This window comes from Polyodon spathula, chromosome 4, assembly GCF_017654505.1.
Source record: "Polyodon spathula isolate WHYD16114869_AA chromosome 4, ASM1765450v1, whole genome shotgun sequence".
Taxonomy (NCBI): Eukaryota; Metazoa; Chordata; class Actinopteri; order Acipenseriformes; family Polyodontidae; genus Polyodon; species Polyodon spathula.
This window is the reverse complement of record NC_054537.1, coordinates 73,707,055-73,727,125: the sequence shown is the minus strand read 5'-3', so window position 1 is coordinate 73,727,125 and position 20,071 is coordinate 73,707,055. Positions and strand designations below refer to the sequence as shown.

Genomic DNA, 20,071 nt, shown 5'->3' with positions numbered 1-20,071 from the left:
TGGCATCATCCTGCTGTGGGGCTCATGGTCTCCTGGAATAATCCCGGTTCCTTGATTACTCTGGAATGCCAAACGAATGCCGTAGCTTCGAGTCCACCCAGCACTGCTGCACTTGATGGCGCTATGAACTTCCAAGAAGATAGAGCTCCCACCATGCCAGAATTGTGCGTGAACGGTTTGAGGGAAATGACAGAGACATCAGGCATCTTCCATGGCCGTCAATCCCCAAATCCAATTGAACACGTTTGAGAGGAACTTTAAAAACCTTGAGAAGTCTAACTCGTGTCGAGTCAAGGCTGTGATCAGGGCAGCCGATATTAGATACAGTACAGGTCCTAATAAAGTGTTGATGCAGAGACTATAAATGTATATACAATACAGTATGTAGCTGCAAATTACAATCAATTTGTCAAAAATTGCTATCAACACTCAAGAACATGCGTTTCAATTAAAACAAGAAAAGAAAAGGACAGTTTGTGAATTTATGCAGCAGTATCAATTTAACCAGTGAATGGAAGTTTTGATTTTTACTTATAACATCTGTTATAACATGAGCAGTTTGTTATAACAAGAGCAGTTACTCATCAGTGGGCAAATAAAAACAAATGATACTGCAAATAGGTTTGTTTGAATGTTGTATATACTGTATTTATATAAAATAGCATTTTAAAAACATGACTCATAATAAATATTTGTTTTTAAAAACCACAATACATGTAATTGTTTATATATTGGTCAGTTAGTAATAAGGTCCCACAGATAAAACTCTGTCACAACTGCTATGGTACAGATGTACCAGGCGACATAACATATGTTTAGAAATTCACAACACAGCCCTATAAAAGTTTCCCATGGCAAATGTGAAACTGTAATTTTGCAGTTTTCCAATGCTTTTTCCATGGCTATATTATACTTTTACCATAGTTTGCCATGGTGTTTAATAAACTCTTTACTATACCCCTCTGGACTGTACAATGATTGCCTATGCTTTACCATGCATTCACTATCTTTTGTTACACTTTGCTATGTCATGGGAAATCTCTTAAAAGGGAGGAAAAGGAAGATTGGTACTGATGAATTAAACCATCTGAATAAAATATATATTGCTCCACACAACGAGCCTGTAATGGTAAAATGGTTTTGGATTTCATACAGCTATCGCCAAAAGTTTTGCTTCACCTTATAAAATTAACTCATTTTGCTTCATAAAGTCAATTGAGATAAAAATAAGAATAAAAAACAACAATAAAGGTCGCTCAAAGCATAAATTGAACCTTTTTCAACAGGGAGGACCAAAACAAAATTTCCATTTTAATTGCTCAAGGTACAAAAAAACAAAAGAGCAATTCACAGTTTAGTTTTGCAAACCAACTCTGCATCTTCCAAATATTTTTTCTACAAATGACATCACTCAGGATTCATCAATCAAGTAAGTCCGCAATGTTTTAGTTATATTCAGCTGCTTGCCTCATGTGCTGCGTATGCTATATTACTATATTATATTTCAAATACGAATAATGATATAATAAAAGAATAATTAAAATTATTATGTCACTGTGTATATATATATATATATATATATATATATATATATATATATATATATATATATATATATATATATATATATATAGACACACACACACACACCAGTACACCCTCGATATAACAAACCAGTTGGGGTCCAAGCCTTTTGTTCGTTATATCAAGGGGTTCGTTATAGCGAAAAAACAATCGAAATGAACGATAAACTATTGGAGAAAATAAATGAGATGAGATTGTGAATACAAGTAGAATTACATTTACCTGTTTGTCTCATGTACGCAGTATTCTGTCATTGCTTTACCCTATCCATTACTGAATTAAAATCCAGTACAAAAAAAAAAAAAAATACAGAACTGAAGCTGAACTTTTATTCCAAATCAAAGACATGAAAAGTTTGACAAGAAAAGTTAGAGCCTCAAGTTTTTTGTCATTGTTGTTGTTTTTTAAAATCAATTTTGCTTTGCCGCATGGTTAATATATTTAATATAAAATAAAATCAACCAATAGAAGATTTGTATTTTCTTCAAGGCAGTCCAATCATAAGTGAACAGAGGCAGGACATACTGTACACCATTGAAGGTATTCTCCATTTCAGTTGAAGGTCTTGTGAGTTTAAGCAATGTGAAAGCCAAAGATCTGCCCTGGTTTTGCAGCTGTCCAATCATTACTGAGCAGAGGTGGGTTATAAATATGCTAGGGTATGCGGTGTAAGAATAGCTAAATTTCACGCGACATTGCTATTATAGAGACCTGTGTTGAGAATTATATTGAGAATTTCAAAGTAATATTTAGAATTGCTTTTTACAAATTAAAAAAAAAAAAATGTCATCCGACAACTGAGACATTGTAGTAGATTTGGTTGAGAATCCATTTATAAGAAAAACTCAGAAAAATTGGAGATTGTTAAAAGGAGGTATACACCACAAATACTTGAACTGACACAGGAAGGGAAGGGATATACTCGCCACTTCCAACATTCAAATTATGAAAGGTATCCATGGCTTACCGGTACCTGTCAATTAAAAAGGGAAACATGCCAACAGTTCTTATATGATCAGGACAGTCCCGATATCCTAGCAAATGTCCCACATCCCAATGCATAGGAAGAAAATCCCAATAGTTACCCATAGAAAAATAAAAAATGTATTCTGCACAGTAGAGTTAGTGAAAACCACACGCTGTGCTCTTCGTGCGGCTGACCCATCTGCTGATCACTTACTTATACAAAGGTAAGAACACTTCATTACGTCTATTTTTATTGTCATGATGGTCATGTCAAGTTGGAGGGGATACGTTTATTATAGAAAACGATATTCTTCAGACACCCCATATTAGTTTGATGTAATAACATTATGTTAAAACATTTACTTAAATTAAACCACTAATAAACCTTTATTAAGTAAGCACTCTGTATTTTGTATGTTATAAACAGACGTGTTGTGGCTGTTTTCGAGTGATGCCATTTCACCATCTGAGGTACTATAAATGATGTCTCTTGGGAAATATGTTATTACATGAAATTACAATTATTGCTGGGATCCTGTATGTATATAATAATTAGCAAATGCTTAGTCTGTGGAAGAGTACTGGATTGAGATGCTGTAAATCTAAATCTATTTTAACACATATATGAGTATAAAAGAGTAGTTTCATGTATGCTCCTGCCATGCCACTTCCTCTAAGATATGTGCCGGTAACAGAGCCCATGTTGTTTCCTGCTTTAAACTTTTCCTTGTACATAATTGTTGTTTGTTTTCCTAGAGCATATAGGCATTCTATAATGTTTTAGCACATTATCACAGACCCACACCTTCAATTAAAAAAAAAAAAAAACCACCTCAAGTGCTGTGGCTTTCCTGTTCTGTCCCACACAGTGTGTGATTTATCAAATTTCCAGCGCGAGGGATAAAATAGACAAACTTCAAAACATAATGGCAACCCTTGAGAATCACTAAGTTACTTATTTAGACCGAATCAACCGATAAAACATCTTTAGGTATAAACACATTCTCCAAATCTGCCATCATGCTGTATAAGCGCAGCTATTACTATTTTTATGAATATGCTATCAAAAGGAAATAACACGGGGTCCCAAATCTTGAATTTTAGAACAATACGAGCAGATTACTAAACTGCTAGAATTAGCCTGTAGCCAAGTACAGCTTGCCTTCCACTTCTCAAAGCGAGTCTGCCCTACACAGCCTCCAATTAACACTGCCTGCTCTTCCAAGCCTCCTGAGCTCTCCAGTGTAATGTCGGTACACGTGGTCAGAGGGTGACTCTGTGGGTAACTTGGCAGGTAAAAGTTCCAGTCTTTGGCTGTTTAAAATAAGCTACTATTGATTTTTAGTGTCCTCTCTTGATTTCTTTTTATCTTTAGTATAGCTGCACTTTCGATTAATAATAAATAATAAATAATAACGGTTTGAAATCCCGCAACTGAATGGCATTGCCATAGTTGATTTTCGTTGGTTAATCTGCCTTGCTACAGTGCGTACAGCACTACTGTTGGATGACAAATCCGAGCCTGATCCACTTTATACAGCCGAACTTCATGATTCAGCTCCAGTGAAACCTAACTCAGTTTTTTTTTAAATCATTTTAATACAATGTGCCACTGATCTTACGGTCTGAAGTGTTTAGATTCAGCTTGTGCAGAAATGCAGCATACATTTATCATTTTTAATATCAGATGTTTAAAGTAAACTAAGAAAGTAATTGGGTGGGGGGGTATCCCCCTCAGGATGACAAATGAAAGTGCAGTGATAGGGATAAAAAAAGCAGAGCCAAGTAAATCCCCCTCCCCCAATCAAACCATAACCTGGTCCCACATCATGGATCGTTACTGTTGTGTTACCTGTTTGACAATGTGGGCAATAATCCTTACACTATCCGTGCACTAAAGCGGCTATTTTGAAATTGACTATTAAGGTATAAGTTTAAAACGTTGTCAGGATGTTAACAATGAAAATATAAATTACAGGTATGTTATTTAAACAGTTGTAGCAACACATGGGGACATGTATTGCTATATTTCTCGAAACTCTGCAACTTACTCTATAACTGCAAAAACACAGGCTTTCAGGCAATACTGGTGCCCTAACAAATGCAACATAAGAAGTGAAAGCATGAAGCTAGAAGTTTATTAATTTAAATCAATCAATCAATGAATAAATAAAATAGAAAATGTTGAGTCTGTTGTGCTAGTTAGAACTTTAAAAGTGTGCTGTAGTTATACGGATGCAAATTAAACTAATGATGCAAAAGTACTGAAAAAAAACCAATAAGGTAGTTGAGTTCCCGAACAAGAGTGAACCTGGCTGGAGAAATAGGCAGTGAAGTGAACGAAAATACAGAACAAAGAAAAGAGATGCAACAGACATTGTCAACCTCATCCTAAAAACAACCCCATGTAATCTGAGGAAGACCGTGTTTACTACCCGGTTTAAGTCTTAATGCAAATATCTGGAAGCTATGTTACAGTAAATCAGGCCAGTTTATTTGTACTAAGCAAGGGCGATGTCTGATTAACTTGTTTTCAGATTTGTTTTCTAATCCGATTTTGAAATGAAACTGAGTAGTATTAATACAGTTAATGTACAACAAAGAAATAACAACATATTCTGACTGGAGCAATTAGCCTATTTTCATGTAAATTGTAAGTGGTACTGTAAACATCTACCATTAAAACTATCGCCATGATATTGACTGATTAAACATTTACAGTACATATGAATATCTGAAGCTGTAAGTGTCATACCCACCCATCCCCAGCACACGATTTCAAGAAATGCTTATAATTTTGGACGGACCCTTAAGCCAAAGGAACACTAAAGCAGAAGGGAGCAAGTTTTCTTCCAGGACAACCTTGTACTTGGCTTGATTCATGCCAAAGCTGCCCGATTCCAGCCTTGCTGAAGCACCCCCAGATCATCACCGATCCTCCACCACATTTCACAGTGGGTGCGAGACACTGTGGCTTGTAGGCCTCTCCAGGTCTCCGTCTAACTATTAGACGACCAGGTGTTGGGCAAAGCTGAAAATTGGACTCATCTGGGGGTGCTTCAGCAAGGCTGGAATCAGGCAGATTTCTCTTTGTGAAGGGCGCGTGAATCAAGCCAAGTACAAGGTTGTCCTGGAAGAAAACTTGCTTCCTTCTGCTCTGACAATGTTCCACAACTCTGAGGATTGGTTTTTCCAGCAGGACAATGCTCCATGCCACAGAGCCAGGTCAATCAAGGTGTGGATGGAGGACCACCAGATCAAGAACCTGTCATGGCCAGTCCAATCTCCAGACCTGAACCCCATTGAAAACCTCTGGAATGTGATCAAGAGGAAGAAGGATGATCACAAGCCATCAAACAAAGCCGAGTTGCTTGAATTTTTGCGCCAGGAATGGCCTAAAGTCACCCAACATCAATGTGAAAGACTGGTGGAGAGCATGCCAAGACGCATGAAAGCTGTGCTTGAAAATCAGGGTTATTCCACCAAATATTGATTTCTGAATTCTTCCTAAGTTAAAACATTAGTATTGTGTTGTTTAAAAATGAATCTGAACTTATTTTCTTTGCATTATTCGAGGTCTGACAACACTGCATCTTTTTTTGTTATTTTGACCAGTTGTCATTTTCTGCAAATAAATGCTCTAAATGACAATATTTTTATTTGGAATTTGGGAGAAATGCTGTCAGTAGTTTATAGAATAAAACAAAAATGTTCATTTTACCCAAACACATACCTATAAATAGTAAAACCAGAGAAACTGACAATTTTGCAGTAGTTTATTTTTTCCAGAGCACACATTTTATGCCAGCTGCCCTGATTTATTCTACGACGTAATGTTGCGTCTACAAAATCAACAGTCCTTTGATACAGTTGCTTGCAAGGCAGTTGCCTTAAACTTGTAGCTTGCAGGTCACTTTCTACAAAAAAAAAAGTATCCCTTTCTACATTTTTTTAGCAACATGTAGACTACTGTCCCCTAGGCATTATATCCACATAATTTTCACTTTATTCTTAAATATGTATATAGGATTGTGTTGGTAATATTTATCATTACCCTCATCATTTTTGTTGTGAATCTGTTATATGCTAATTATGCCAGGTGAGGATTATTTATTTATCTTTCTACAAATAAGATAACGGTATCTGTTTAACAATATTTCAAGTTGCGTCTGCCGAACTGCAATGTTCAAACGACTTTAAACAAAAAGTAGGACTCATTTTATCCATTACTAGCTGTATCAAATGTTAATATTAGACTATAATGCCAACACAACATTATGTTTAAAAATGTTCATAACAGTTTTTTTTTTTTTTTTTTTTTTTTTTTTCCCAAGGAATACAATATTCATAATTGTCGACTTTAATTCCGATCCACTACATCTCGTGACATTAACTGACAAATTGGTCATTATCTACCAGGATGGACCGATTAACACGTATTTACTTGCCTAAACCATCTGTAAAAATAAAAATAAAAATCACACTGTCTCTGCATTTCTCAGCCATTTTTCTTATTTTTTTTTGGGCAGCGAAGAAGGGTCACATGATTTTTTTTACATCACTTTCATTGGCTGATTTATTCTACGCTATTACGTTGCTTCTACAAAATGAACAGTCCTTTGATACAGTTGCTTACAACTTGTAGCTAGCACGACACTTTCTGCAAAAAAAAAACTATCCCTTTCTACATTTTTCAAGCGACATGTAGTGTCCCCTCGGCTTTTCTTTCTCCAAGGACCTAAACAGAAAACATTTTAGTAATAAAATAAACTGTGACTATATAAGGTGGCTTGGCTGGGGTTGCGGTAGTTTTAAAGCATCAGTCGCATTGTCATCTCTTGCTCTCAGTGCAGAACTTAATTGTGCGGCATTTTAAAAATCTGTATCCTCACTCTCATCACGGCGAGGAGCTGGCAGGGTGTGGGTTGCGTCACCATGAGGGCGGAGGGAAGGTTCGGAGGTGTTTTCCAGCTTTAAAAAGACAGGAGCCACGAGTCCCGCGTCAGAGAGAAACCCTGAGTAAATGAAAAATTAAATTACATTACCATCAGAGACAGCCAAAACACCAGCCATTCACTTTCTGTAAAGAAAGAGAGCCAATCATTCATCTAAAACTTATCTTATGCACACACATCGTTCCTTTCTACCATTTCAGTCAGTCACTGTTACTTGGACTGCTTCTTACAACTCAGAATAAACACAGTTGAATCTTCTTTTTTCTGCAAAGGAAAGCAAACCTTTTTTTTATTTTTTTTTATATAGATATATGTAATTATTATCAAGTAAGGAGAAAAGCCGTTGGTTGAATGCAGAATAATAATAGCCTTAGTGTCTCAAAGTTTGCATTTGGACCATTGGTTTCTTCAGCTCTGGCAAAGGAATTGGAAACTTTGGAATTGCATTTATTGTCTTCCTTCACCAACATGAAATCTGCAGAAGAAGGTAACTATTTTATATAAACATTTTGCATGCATTATTTTTATCGGTTCTGGCGGCTGTAAAGTAATACCATTTTGTGTGTAGAGCTGTTTGTAGCAAAAGGCACAGGAATTAGCTCGTCAGCCGGAAAACCACTGATGTGATGTTGACTCGAGTCTCCAGCAGTTTCCCAAAGAAAGGTATCCCTGCAGGTTACTGCCAATAGGTGTCCCCTCTGCATGTTGTGCTTGCTTTATTACATTACAGTAAGTAATTCTCAATTCTGCGCAGTTGCACAGATTAAATACTGGCACTGTTCTACTGTACACCACATGCCCTTACCCTTTCAGTCAAGTCGTATTTTAATTAGTATTTTTTATTTTCATTTTTTTTAAATTGTATTTATTTGTTTGTTTGTTTGTTTATGTATGTATGTATGTATGTATGTATGTATGTATTTATTGTAAAAGTACGTTTCTGCTAAAATTGAACCAGTCCAAAAGTTAACACAGAGAAGCGTTATAAAGTCGAATGTTACCTTTAGGGATAGTGGGTGTAACTAAGTGGGTGTAAAAACTTTGCTTTGACATTAAAGTGAGATTTTGTCTTTTTTTGTGGAATAAAATTGAAACAATAGTTAATAGCCTTGTAAAACTGATAGCTATTGAAAAAAAAAAGTATCCGTTATATTGACAAGATTTGTTATACACTTGCATACCGAACTGTTTGTGAATAGTCTGATTTATAATTTTAAGTGACTGGATTGAATGCCAAAGCATAAGAAGTACCTGGTCGTTTTTCAAATATCAACTGGAAATGAAACCATGTAATAGTTTCAGTGCACAGTACACCTGTCAGCCAACTCTGAAACATTATTCAGCCTAAGTAAATCTAAACATAATATAAACTGTAGTTCTTTTTGTGTAAAATCTTGGGGGGATTTTATGTATCCATTCTAGGAGTAAACCAATTGCTATACCTGGATAAATCAGGTAACTAGTCCATTCAGTGTGTAAAATAAATAAATAAATATGGTTACTCACTTACCAGTTTGTATTCTGAGCATTACTAAAATCACTCCCATCATGCCATAGCCATACCATGGTATGATGTGGCAGTTGTAATTATATAACATTTGACTACCTGCCAAAGAGTGATGTATCTTTCAGCTCGATAGTGGCTCTTGATCATTTCAGATTTAGAAAGTCCTATAAGATGTCTTCTTGTGTTAGGTTGCATTTATTTAAAAAAAGAAAACATTTTGACATGGAAAAAGTAATTTTGATGAATCATATATTTTTCAAGTGTTCTGGATATTTGATTTTTCTCATATAAAATACTAAACAAAGAGCATATTAATTTCAACAACCAATTAGATACCAGACTTCCATAAAAGTGTGTAAAAGAAAACATTTCTGATATACATAATTATAGAATTTACCAAAAAAATATTAATAAAAAAAATGTCAAGTGACCTCCACCTGAAAGCTTGCAATTCCATGATATACCTTGAGAATTCACTTTTGTATATGAATTCATAAATTAATCTAGAATTACATATACATCATTTAGAAACACATGTGTTATTGTGTCCATTTGTTAACAATATTTATTACAGAAGTTGCTGTAATGGGCTGGTGGGAGAAACTTGTTATTTAAAATTTCTTAAATATTGCCTTATAAATCTTCTAATTGATAGCAGATTGGGGAACTGGCGGTTGTGCATGTACCCTTAGTTGACTGTTGGTAACACATAACATTCTTATATTACCAGTGTGCTGACTCTAGCAAAAATGCTCATCCCCATTTTTTTCTGTGGTGACTTAAGGCTGTATGAAAGCCAAACTTTGGTGGTTAATCCTGTCCTACAGTCAATATTGTCAGAGCTACAATATCTGAAAGCTAGAATCCCACTTAAGTCAGAAGATTCCTGTTGTTCCAAATCAGGGATAGTTTAAAGCTGTAATAATGTTGTAGGTCATTAAGTGTAATGACCGCTCTTGTGATTCCTGTTTATTGGCAAAGTCGAGCTTTAAAAAGTCAGTTCAGCAAAAAGTATTTAAAAAGCTTGGTGTAAAGCACTACGTCACTGTGGAAAGCAAATAGCCAGAAGGGGGTGCCACTAATACATCATAGTGAATCGTAGTCCATGTTGGATGGTATCTTATGGTCATTGTCGTGTGACTTGTCCTACGACAGCTTGGAGAACTGCCTATTTAGTTTTTACTCATTCCATACTAAAGTTACTTTAATTTATTTAGCAGTTTCCTGAATAATAACTGATTTACCCATCTATTTCTAAACTGTGTTTCTGTGCCTGGGATCACCAATTTGTTGAATACCAGGGATTACCATCTTCATCAGTTCTTGTTCTGCAGAAGTAACCCCAGGCTTTTAGTGTTTCCATGTGATGATTTGATTAAAAAGGCATTTATTGGAAACCAAAATTACTAGTACTGCTATGGTATAGGAATCTGCTTTCTGGGCTCAAATAACTTGGTGGAGCCATTACATTATGTTCAGTGTTTCTCACAGTCCCCCATTAGGAGTCATACCTTATGTGGGATTGGTATTCAGACTACCTGTGTTTAAGAAATAAAAAAAATGTCTATTTGTGTTTGCTTGTGGAGGCTAGTTCAGACTTAATGGTGTGCTCTTGAAAACCCTACAAATGAATAAACACAAAACAAAGCATGCCTATTTTAAGCTGATTATATGGAAAGTATTATTAAAAACTATATTTAAGTAAACGTTTGAAAATCTGGCCTTTGTTTTTTTTTCAAAGTCATTCCAAAATATTTCAAAATATATTCATTGTGTGCAATGAATTGGCTGGGAATTCCTTCCCATTTTTGCATCACATAATGACAACATCCAGCCAACTCAATACTCATATGAGACTTAAACTCGGTGAGGTATATCCTGACTACGACCACTAGAAATAGGTTTTTACAGCCCTTCTTTTGTATCAGACATAATTAATAAATGGACTGTTCTGGGTATAGCTAGTAGGAACAGTTGTGGCTGCTCTTAGCGGCATCTGAGGTTTATTCATATCATAGATTGTTTTAAACCAGTGATCACTTTGTACATCAAAAACTCTTACCTTGCTGTGCAGCCTACTTCAAACGCCTTTCTTACAGTACGAATCTCAGGGATTTATCTGAATTGTGAATCTACTTGAAGAGCATACCGCTGTTGATGATCCACAAATATCCAAGTTTTAGTGATTTATACCAAGATAGTCTACTGTAGTTTGAATTGCACTCTAAAAAAAATCAAGCTGCCAAATAACTGCTTCCAATTCATACTACAGTACACACAGAAAAATCTAAACAGTACATATTAGGATATGCAGAATCATTTAAATTACAGGATTTTAAGATTTGGTGACCTGTTTTTTTTTTTTTTTTTTTTAAACAGTGTGCCATGAAAAACAAAACGAAACATTTTGAGTTAATATAAATTAATCAAATAATTGAAGATGTGTGGTGTACAGCAGCTGTTCAAAGTTGAAGGTGTAAAAAAGTCTAAAAATCCACAATGACACAAACTTTAAGAAAAGATTACCTCCTTTTCCAGTTTTTGAACAATTTATATTTTAAGGCATACTGCAGCCAGCTGGCAGAGTGAAAGCAATGTATCAACATTTTTATTTTTCCTCCCAGGTCTTGTTCCATATTGCTTTCTTGGAAAAAATGGCCTACATTAAAGTGGGGCTATATCTACTGTACCCTGTAAAGGTTTTTATTGGTACACTGTCAAACTAGTGTAACAGCAATTAGATATCCTAAAGACCGTCATCTAAAAAATAATCTGGATGGTTGAGTGAAACTTATATTATTTTTCCATTGTCCATTCTTTCCAAATTATTATGTTTTCTGTTATGGACACATCAAGTCCAAAAAACCCAAACTAGTGTTGTTACACACAGCAATTTCACTCGTCAGTCAAATGAGGCAAGTTTATTTAAGATCGTACCTCTTAACCATGTCTCACGGCGCATGTATGAATCTGTTATTACAGAATTTTCCCATTGAACCCACAAATAAAAGTACCGTAATTACAGTATACACTCCCCTCCTGCAAATGTTAACATATTCAGTGTGGTTCAGGGTTGAGAGCTAGGCTCCTCCCTAACCTTTGATCTCTTGTCATCAATCAAATCTACTTCCTATTTAAACCATTAGTCACACCCTATACCTCCATCTTGTGTTTTTTCATTATGGTTCTGAACCTAAGCAGATTGCAAGACCCCCAGGGAATTTCCTTCAGTGTAAAGATTAACCCTTAGCAGTCCATTTATTTAGCGCTTGTCAGGTACACCAAGTCCTATTTATTTTCACACGCGCTGTTTAAATTTGTTTTTTTCAGGGTAAAACCGGTTCAAAAGGCATTGAATCACAAAAAAACATTCAGTACTGTATCTACAGCCAAGCCCCACCCCTTGTTCACGGTATTTTTCACATACCTCTTTATAGACGTGCATACTGATAAATCCTCTCCTGATCACTCGTTTTATCACCAAACCTCAATAATGTGATCCAAGTCATTATTTTATTACTATAGCATCTCAAAAAGCTCTGCAAATGTCTGTGATATTCTTTGAGGCCTGGATGCAGAAGCAGCTACCTCCTTTTTTATTTGTGTGTCTGTAATGCATGGGGCTATGAGAAACTGCCTTTTTTAATTTTAATTTTTCGGTTTCATTCGGCTCCAATTGGTCTCACTTGGCCGGGGGAAAAATGGCTAGAGACCTGTGTTTTATATCTTTTGGACTAGAAAGAGAAAATTGTAATGTCGGACCTGGTCTGACATAGTACCGCAAAGGGTTAAAGAAAAAATTAAACATGGAGTACTTACCTCACAGCTCTTCCTTGGATTCAGAAGTTTTCAAAGAAAACTTCTTGTCTGGATCAGAATATTCTCCGACAGCTTCAACCCGGTGTCTGGTCAGTCCACCATTCTTTCCTCTATCTGGAGTCTCCACAAAATATGAGAAGGGCAGCGAGATCCCAGCAGGGAGCAATCGGGAATCTGTTCATTTTTTATTGTAATTCCATCTCGGCACAAACAATTTATCCACACAAGAAAACACCCCAACCGTGCTTGGCTGTTCAGCGGCCCAGGTCAGATAGCAGGCAGAGGAAGCTACTTCTGCAGCCAACACATCAGGCCAGTAGGCAGCCGCAGCAGTCAGCGAAACTCAGCAGGAACATTCTCTGTTTTTTTATGAAGTAAAAGCATTCATGCAACCATTCACAGATACCTTATCCTCAGTCAGTACCAAACTCAGCAGCTTGGATAAACGGATGTCCAACATTGAGCAAGAGAAGCAAGGTTCTGCAGTTACAGTATTTTCCTCCGTTCCTGCAGTAAACTCAGCCATCGCTCTAGCAGCTTCCACCAATACCGGTTTTGTACTAACCCCGGTCCCTACAGTCAAGCCTCCGATCTACAACCTTTCAACAGCCACAGAATATGGTTCCGCCGCCTCAACCACGGCCCATCGTCACTCAATATCCCCTATTCAGCGAAACGTAGTCGAAGATTTCCAGATTTCACTATCTGGTTCCTATAGCTCTGCCAACTCTAGCAGTAACACCCCAGTTCAACCAGCTAATTTTCAACTGAACCCAACTATCAGTGGACAACTCAATACAGCACAACAACATGGCTGCAGCACTTGCTCCTTCCACCAGATCCTCTTATTCCACTGGCTAGACCACTTATTTGACTTTCTGATTAATCCAACCCCATTCAACCAGGATTGGATTATGGCTTTTGTAGTAGAAGCAACTGACCCATTACATCTTGCACCAGCTCCCAACAAATCCTGTCTGTTAGGAATTCAATACAAATTTTGCTTGATGTCCATTACCTCCACTCTCCTATCAATACCAGCTGTCCATCTCTTCCTGCGTGGAATCCCTACGAGCTCTCCGACCACTTCTCCTTCTCATCTGCCTATCTCTGTAGATATTCTGGGCAATTTGATTTCAGTCATCTGCCAAGACTGTTTCTCTACATTTGATGACCTAACAATGGAAACTATATGTTTAACTGCATTTTTTTTTTTTTAATATGCAGTTCCTTCTATTGCCAGCTTTCCTATGTTGGGTATTCACTGCATGATCTTAGATTTCCACTTTATCCTCTTCCTGCGCATTTCCAAAACAGATCAGCGTCGGCAAGGTAAATTTATTCAGCTATCAAAAATTGACAATGGTCTATGTCCATATGCTTCCATGCAGAAATATGTCACAAAACGCAAACCTATTTTGAATTCTGACCCCCTGTTCAAACAGGACTGTTATATCCAGACATTGGTTCACATCTCATCTGTCCTCGTTGGTTTCCAGAGAAGGACTTCCTACACAATGCTATACTCCTCGTTCATTCAGAATTGGAACAGCCACATCAGCAGCAAGAGCAAAGATTAACCAGCATCAAATATAAAATATGGGGCGCTGGTTCTCATCAGCAGTTGAATCATATATGTTTTTCCCCATCTGAGATATCTTTTGCACAACAGTCTATTGTTAGTATGCCCGGAGTGGGGACGACTCTACCGCCCTGACCACCAAAGGTTTCCCCCTAATAAGAACGTTTTTTTTTTCCTTTCCACTGAACGTTAGTAGTTAGTAGGGAGCCAGTTACTAACCTTCTTTGTTGTGTAAAATGTTTTCTTTCTTTCTTTGTATATGCATTGGCAGTTCTTTTGTTTGTCTGCACTCGTAGGACTCTTTAGCGGGGAGCCAGGTGGTCCATCTTTTGTGGTGTTAGTGAGTTTCACTTCCCTAACCTTTATGCAAGCTATGCTTCTTTTACCTACCATGAGTCTGAGGGGACCCCCGACCAAACCCGGCCTTTTAACATCTCATGGGCTATCGTGCCCCTCGCAATCTGTGGATCTAAACTTATTCTAGCTAACCTCGCAGAAGGAGCTGTTCTTTCATAACACAAGGCTCTCTTCTCGTTTCAGCTTCTCTGGGGGTGCCTCTCCATCCCAGCTTTGGAAGTCTATAATTCACTTCATTGAGGGCAGCCTTGAAAGAGCCAGAGTTCCACTTTCTTTCTTCCTTTCAGGTTCTCAAACCTCTATTTATGTGCAGGGTCCCCAAACGAGGGGGACTCCTCTTTCGTGTGTCTGATCTCCCAAACAGCAGAGACCTCTCCTGTGTGTCGGATCCTCCAAACGGTGGGGAGCCCCTTCTATATGTTGGGCCTTTGCAAACCGCAGACCCTCTCCTTATATGTTTTCAATCTCCTTCCTTCATTTTCCACGCTATGCTGCATTGTAAATCATTTCGGGAACAATACTAATTCTATGTCCCTGAGGGTGCCAGGCACTCAGGAGATAGCCGATGGTTTGTTTTTCATTTTCATATGAAAGCCGTTTTAAAATGGAGCCGCACATTTTGTGGGTGTGGCGGTTGTATGTAGCCCGAATTCTCGGCGATTCTAGTGTTAAAACACCACTTTTTGTATAATAATGTTGGTGTACTTGGGTCCCTTTTTAATCATGACCTGAAATAGATTGTAACACCAACATTTTTTAACTAATTCTGTATTTATAAAGAAGATAAGAAGATTTATTTATTTACACACCTGATTAATATATTGCTGCAAAAGCAAAAATAAAATCTCTGACACATAACCTAATAATTCCTTTCTTTCTTCATCAAACACTCATTAGTTATTCTCAAACTGTTTGTATGTATAGTTTACTGTAATTGGAAATTAGGCTACAAGTTGCCATTTCTGGTAGATCCTAGGTATGTGAAAATGTTTATTGGTGTGTCATCAAAGCATGCAGAAACTAAATTGATTACATCTAATTTTCTCAGTCACTCACATTTACTAACCATTCTTGCAGGGAGGGACTATCACTGGAATAACATTCTTAATTTAGAACAAACAGATTCACACAAAAAACAGAATGCATTTTAAATCCTAACAGCAACCTAGAAAAAAAAAATTACCTAAATATTTTTGGTTAGATTCAAGCCTTAAGACTTTAACTCTTTGCGACCAGGTCTGACATTACAATTTTTCCTTTCCGGTCAAAAAGACATAAAGCACAGGTCTCTAGACATTATTTCTCCAGAAAAAGCCAAGAATAGCTTTCAATGGCCGCATGAGGCCGATAGAATCTGAGAGAAGCCGGAAAAGGTGGATCTGAGCAATACTCATAGTCCCTTCACCACAGACAAACAAGATAGCTGCTTCCACATGTATACAATTATTGAGGAGTTTGGTGATAAAACGAGTGATCAGGAGATGATTTATCAGTATGCACTACTATGAAGAGATATGTGAAAATACAGCGAACAAAGAGTGGGGCAGGGCTGGTGATGCAGCACTCAGTGTTCCGTTGATATGCAGTGCCTTTTAAACCTGTTTTACTGTGAATAAAATTACTTTTAAACAACGTGTGTAAAATAAACAGCTTGTGTGAAAATAAATTAGACCTGACGCACCTGACAGGTGCTGAATAATTGGACCGTAAGGTAACTGTCATATCAAATGATAAAGAGCAATTCCTGTGACTGCATCAATACTTTTATTGTGCTTATTACTAAGCCCATGTAAAGACAAATTACTGAACTGGCAGAACTATTGTCTGTATTAGTTGTTCTTGTAAATAATTAATTGCTAGAGAGGCATGTGGTGCTCAAACAGTCAGTAGTAAATACAAAAGATATACAGACCAGCTTTCCATGATATGTCAAAAAAAAAAAAAAAAAAAAACAGGTATTCAAAACCAATATTAATTATGCATGCAAGTACTCTGAGGTCTTCATGCAAAACAAAAAAACACTGAAAGACAAACTTGTTTGTACCTCACCAGGTGCAAGGGAGAATTTGCAGTCAAAACTAAAACACATATTGCTTTTTTAAATTATTACAATAAGTAATATTCATTTCAGTTTCCTATCCTGTAGTGATCTTGTCATAGGCCTGTTGTGCATGCCGGCTTATTTGTTTAGGCTCCGCTGTAAAAATTTCTGTCCACAGACAGAAACAAATGAAATAATTGCAGCATTTTTTTTTTGTAGCTTTAGAGACTGTGCAGACCTACATTCTAGTGCAGGTACAGTGTTCTTTATTCCTGTGATTTAACCATAATAAACAGACCCACAAAATGTAGGAATGAAATACATTAAATAAGACAGAGATTCCACAGACCTTTAATGTACCAGCTAAACAACTGAGCTTAGAAAGGAGTGATGATTCCAATATGTTTGATTAAACTACCAAGTATAGTGTATTCGTTGGCTCAGTATTCCTCTGTTTAAAAAAAATAGAGATTTTAAGCAGATTACACAGTTTATTTATAGTATCTCTGTCATACTAAACGTTGTCCTTGTACAAAAACTATACCACCCCTGCTTCATTTATTTTTTTAAGGATAAGATAAGAAACTGTTAAACACAAACTCAGTCAAGGTAGTGCCATTATAAGTGTATATAATAACTATTCTTAAAACTTTCAAACTGAAACCAATACTGTTTGGCGTTCCATAATACAATATCTAATACTATTTCTCTTGGTTTGGGGGGGTGGGGGTGGGGGTGGGAGTAGAGCTGTTGTGTGGGCCACCATAACAGTGATATAGATTTACTCAAGCTATGAGCCAGTAAACCAATTCCTGTTAACCATAAATTAAATAACTCAAAAACGCTTTACCTAATTTAAGAATTAACATAATCACCTTGTTTCTTATTAGTGCATTTTGAACTGTACCAAGAATTGAATAATTTCACCAGAAGTATTTATAGTTACATATTATTCATAGACCGTAGAGCTCAATGATTACATATTCCTATATTTAGCATGCTGCATAGGTTGCAAATATATTTGTATTGTAAAATTAGTAAACAGATACAGAAAACAAAAGTGCCAATATTCGTTAAGGTAAAACACAAATAACGCTGTCTCCAATTATGGACCACAACAACCGTGTTATAAAGAGGTAGTAGTATACTTTTAAACATACATCCATTTTGTTATCTGATTGCAGTAATAATAGAGCCTTATAGGTAATTAAACAAAAGTAAATAAAGAGTGACTAACTAAATACTAAGTATTCTTTTAGTGTTCAGTGCCTCTCTGCCATCCATGTATACATCGGTTGAGATGATGTCTTTATCTCTACCTCTTTTTTGCTATGTGCTGTCTTTTGTATTCCTTTAAACTTAAAAAAACTGCTTTTCCATTCATTTTATCTAAACAGCAGATATGTACAGTTGTTCTTAGTTTTTATTTTTTCTCCTTTCAACTTTCCAAAAGTAATGAAAAATAAAATAATGAAAGCATCAGTTTTCTATTTGACTTGAAGAACACCTTCACAAAGTCTTCCATGTTTAGGCTCATAGTGCTAGCTTTTTCATGAGCCAAAATAACTAAGTTTCTCTTTCTGTCATGAATCATGGATCGACGAAAAGGGGTAAGTATTCGTGACAGAGTGGAGAAGGAATTTTCACATGAAACTATAGATACACCAATTATTAAGACTGACACATACATCTTATTGAGCAATGGAAATACATCTGCATATCCATGCAGAAGTTTACCAAAAGTGGCACAGTCTACATCTTTGTTGAGAGCTTTTTCAGCAACATAGCTATGACAATTTCACTGGCCATGTAATTTTTGTCAACAGCTGCTACCACATGAAGGGGCTCTTACAGGGTAGCATCAAGACATGTACTGGATCCGGGTAGGCGGCAAGACAAAGCCGTCATTAAATCCGATTATTTTGAGAAAATCTGTTTTCCGTCTCTGATGCTGCTCTGACTAGAATATTGAGCATAGGTCAGACTGTCGTCAGTTTAGCAGTACTTCCAGAGTCAGAATGTCCTAGTGTTGAAAGCACAACAGAATCAGCTGGCTGCTTACTCATGGTTCTCTGTCTCTTTGTATCATGCACATCTACAGCTACACTACAGTGCTCAGTCTGGAAATCTTAATCTTTACTGAGATTTTTCTAATTGTCTACTGATGCTTTTATCACCTAACCAGAAGATCAACAGAGTATGATTGAAGAACAGCTTTTGCTGGCTTTAAAATACCAGGAATATGGACGAGGAACGTTCCAAGAACAAAAAAGTCCAGATGCTTCTGTACATAGATCTATGGAAGCAAAATCTTCCTCTGTGACATCTAACAGTATATCAAGAATAAGATTCTGATTATCAACATTTTAGTGAAGAGCCATGTACCTTTGAATAATGTAGTGGTGATGAAATAATGCATACAAAGAATTATAAAGATCAAAAAATCTCTTTGCACAAGGTTCACTTTGAAATGCATGCACTACTACTAAGTGCAGCTGAATGCACAGTGTGTGTGGAATGTGCCTTACTGGTTTTCTTTGCAGCAAAGCCTGCACATCTCCATTAACTCCACTCATCACAGATGTACCATCGTAGCACTGGCTGATGATGTTGTCAGCATTAAATCCTACTTCAGAGAGGTGTTTTTGTATCAGAACTGTAATGTATTCTGCATCCAACTGATGTAATTCAACAAAATAATCATATGTTCCTCAGGTATAGAATCACAAACAAATCTTACCATGATGGACAGATTTTCTACATTGCACTTAACTCATGTCCCATCACTTTTGATACAGTTCCCACTAGATTCAGAATGTATATATTTGTCTTTAATTTGATTAAGTACCATTTTACTTCACCGTCTCTGCTAATGTAGGGTCTTTCTGTAGAGTCCATTAAAAAAACTTTAGGAAAAGCCCATTTGTAAAACAATCTACATCCATTTTGTCACTATCCCAACGAAGAGGGATTTCACTGACAACGAGAAAATGCTCAATGTTTTTACATAGTATCTGTTTTTCTCCACTTGTTTGGGGCCTAACAGAGAACCACTGGTTTCTCCCGTTGCCTGTCTCTGTTCAAACTCACTATAAGCAACAATAGCTTGTAAATGAGCACAACTCGTGACGTGCTTGTGAAAACCCCTTTCGCGTTCAAGAGAAGATTTCCAATTGTTAAACCCACATACTGGAAACACCATATCCCTGTCATTTATTATCCCGAAAATACGATGAGGAAAACAAAATCAGGCATCTCTT

General features: G+C 36.7%; 1 protein-coding gene and 1 long non-coding RNA gene across 4 annotated transcripts in view; one reads left to right on the top strand and one right to left on the bottom strand.

Moving 5' to 3' along the window:
- Positions 1–6,308: 6,308 nt before the first annotated feature.
- Positions 6,309–8,143, bottom strand: LOC121314842. The gene is made up of 2 exons (XR_005950165.1): positions 8,060–8,143; positions 6,309–7,565 (listed from the first exon to the last, which is right to left on the bottom strand). It is a non-coding gene; the product is annotated as an uncharacterized LOC121314842 (long non-coding RNA).
- LOC121314840 (nuclear factor of activated T-cells, cytoplasmic 1-like) overlaps positions 7,560–20,071 on the top strand; it is a 107,295-nt gene continuing 94,783 nt past the window's right edge. For all 3 annotated transcript variants that reach the window (XM_041248554.1, XM_041248553.1, XM_041248551.1), the window contains exon 1: positions 7,560–7,992. In XM_041248554.1, the coding sequence (XP_041104488.1) occupies positions 7,857–7,992 (136 nt within the window). In that variant the 5' untranslated portion in view covers positions 7,560–7,856. The remainder of the gene's footprint in view (positions 7,993–20,071) is intronic.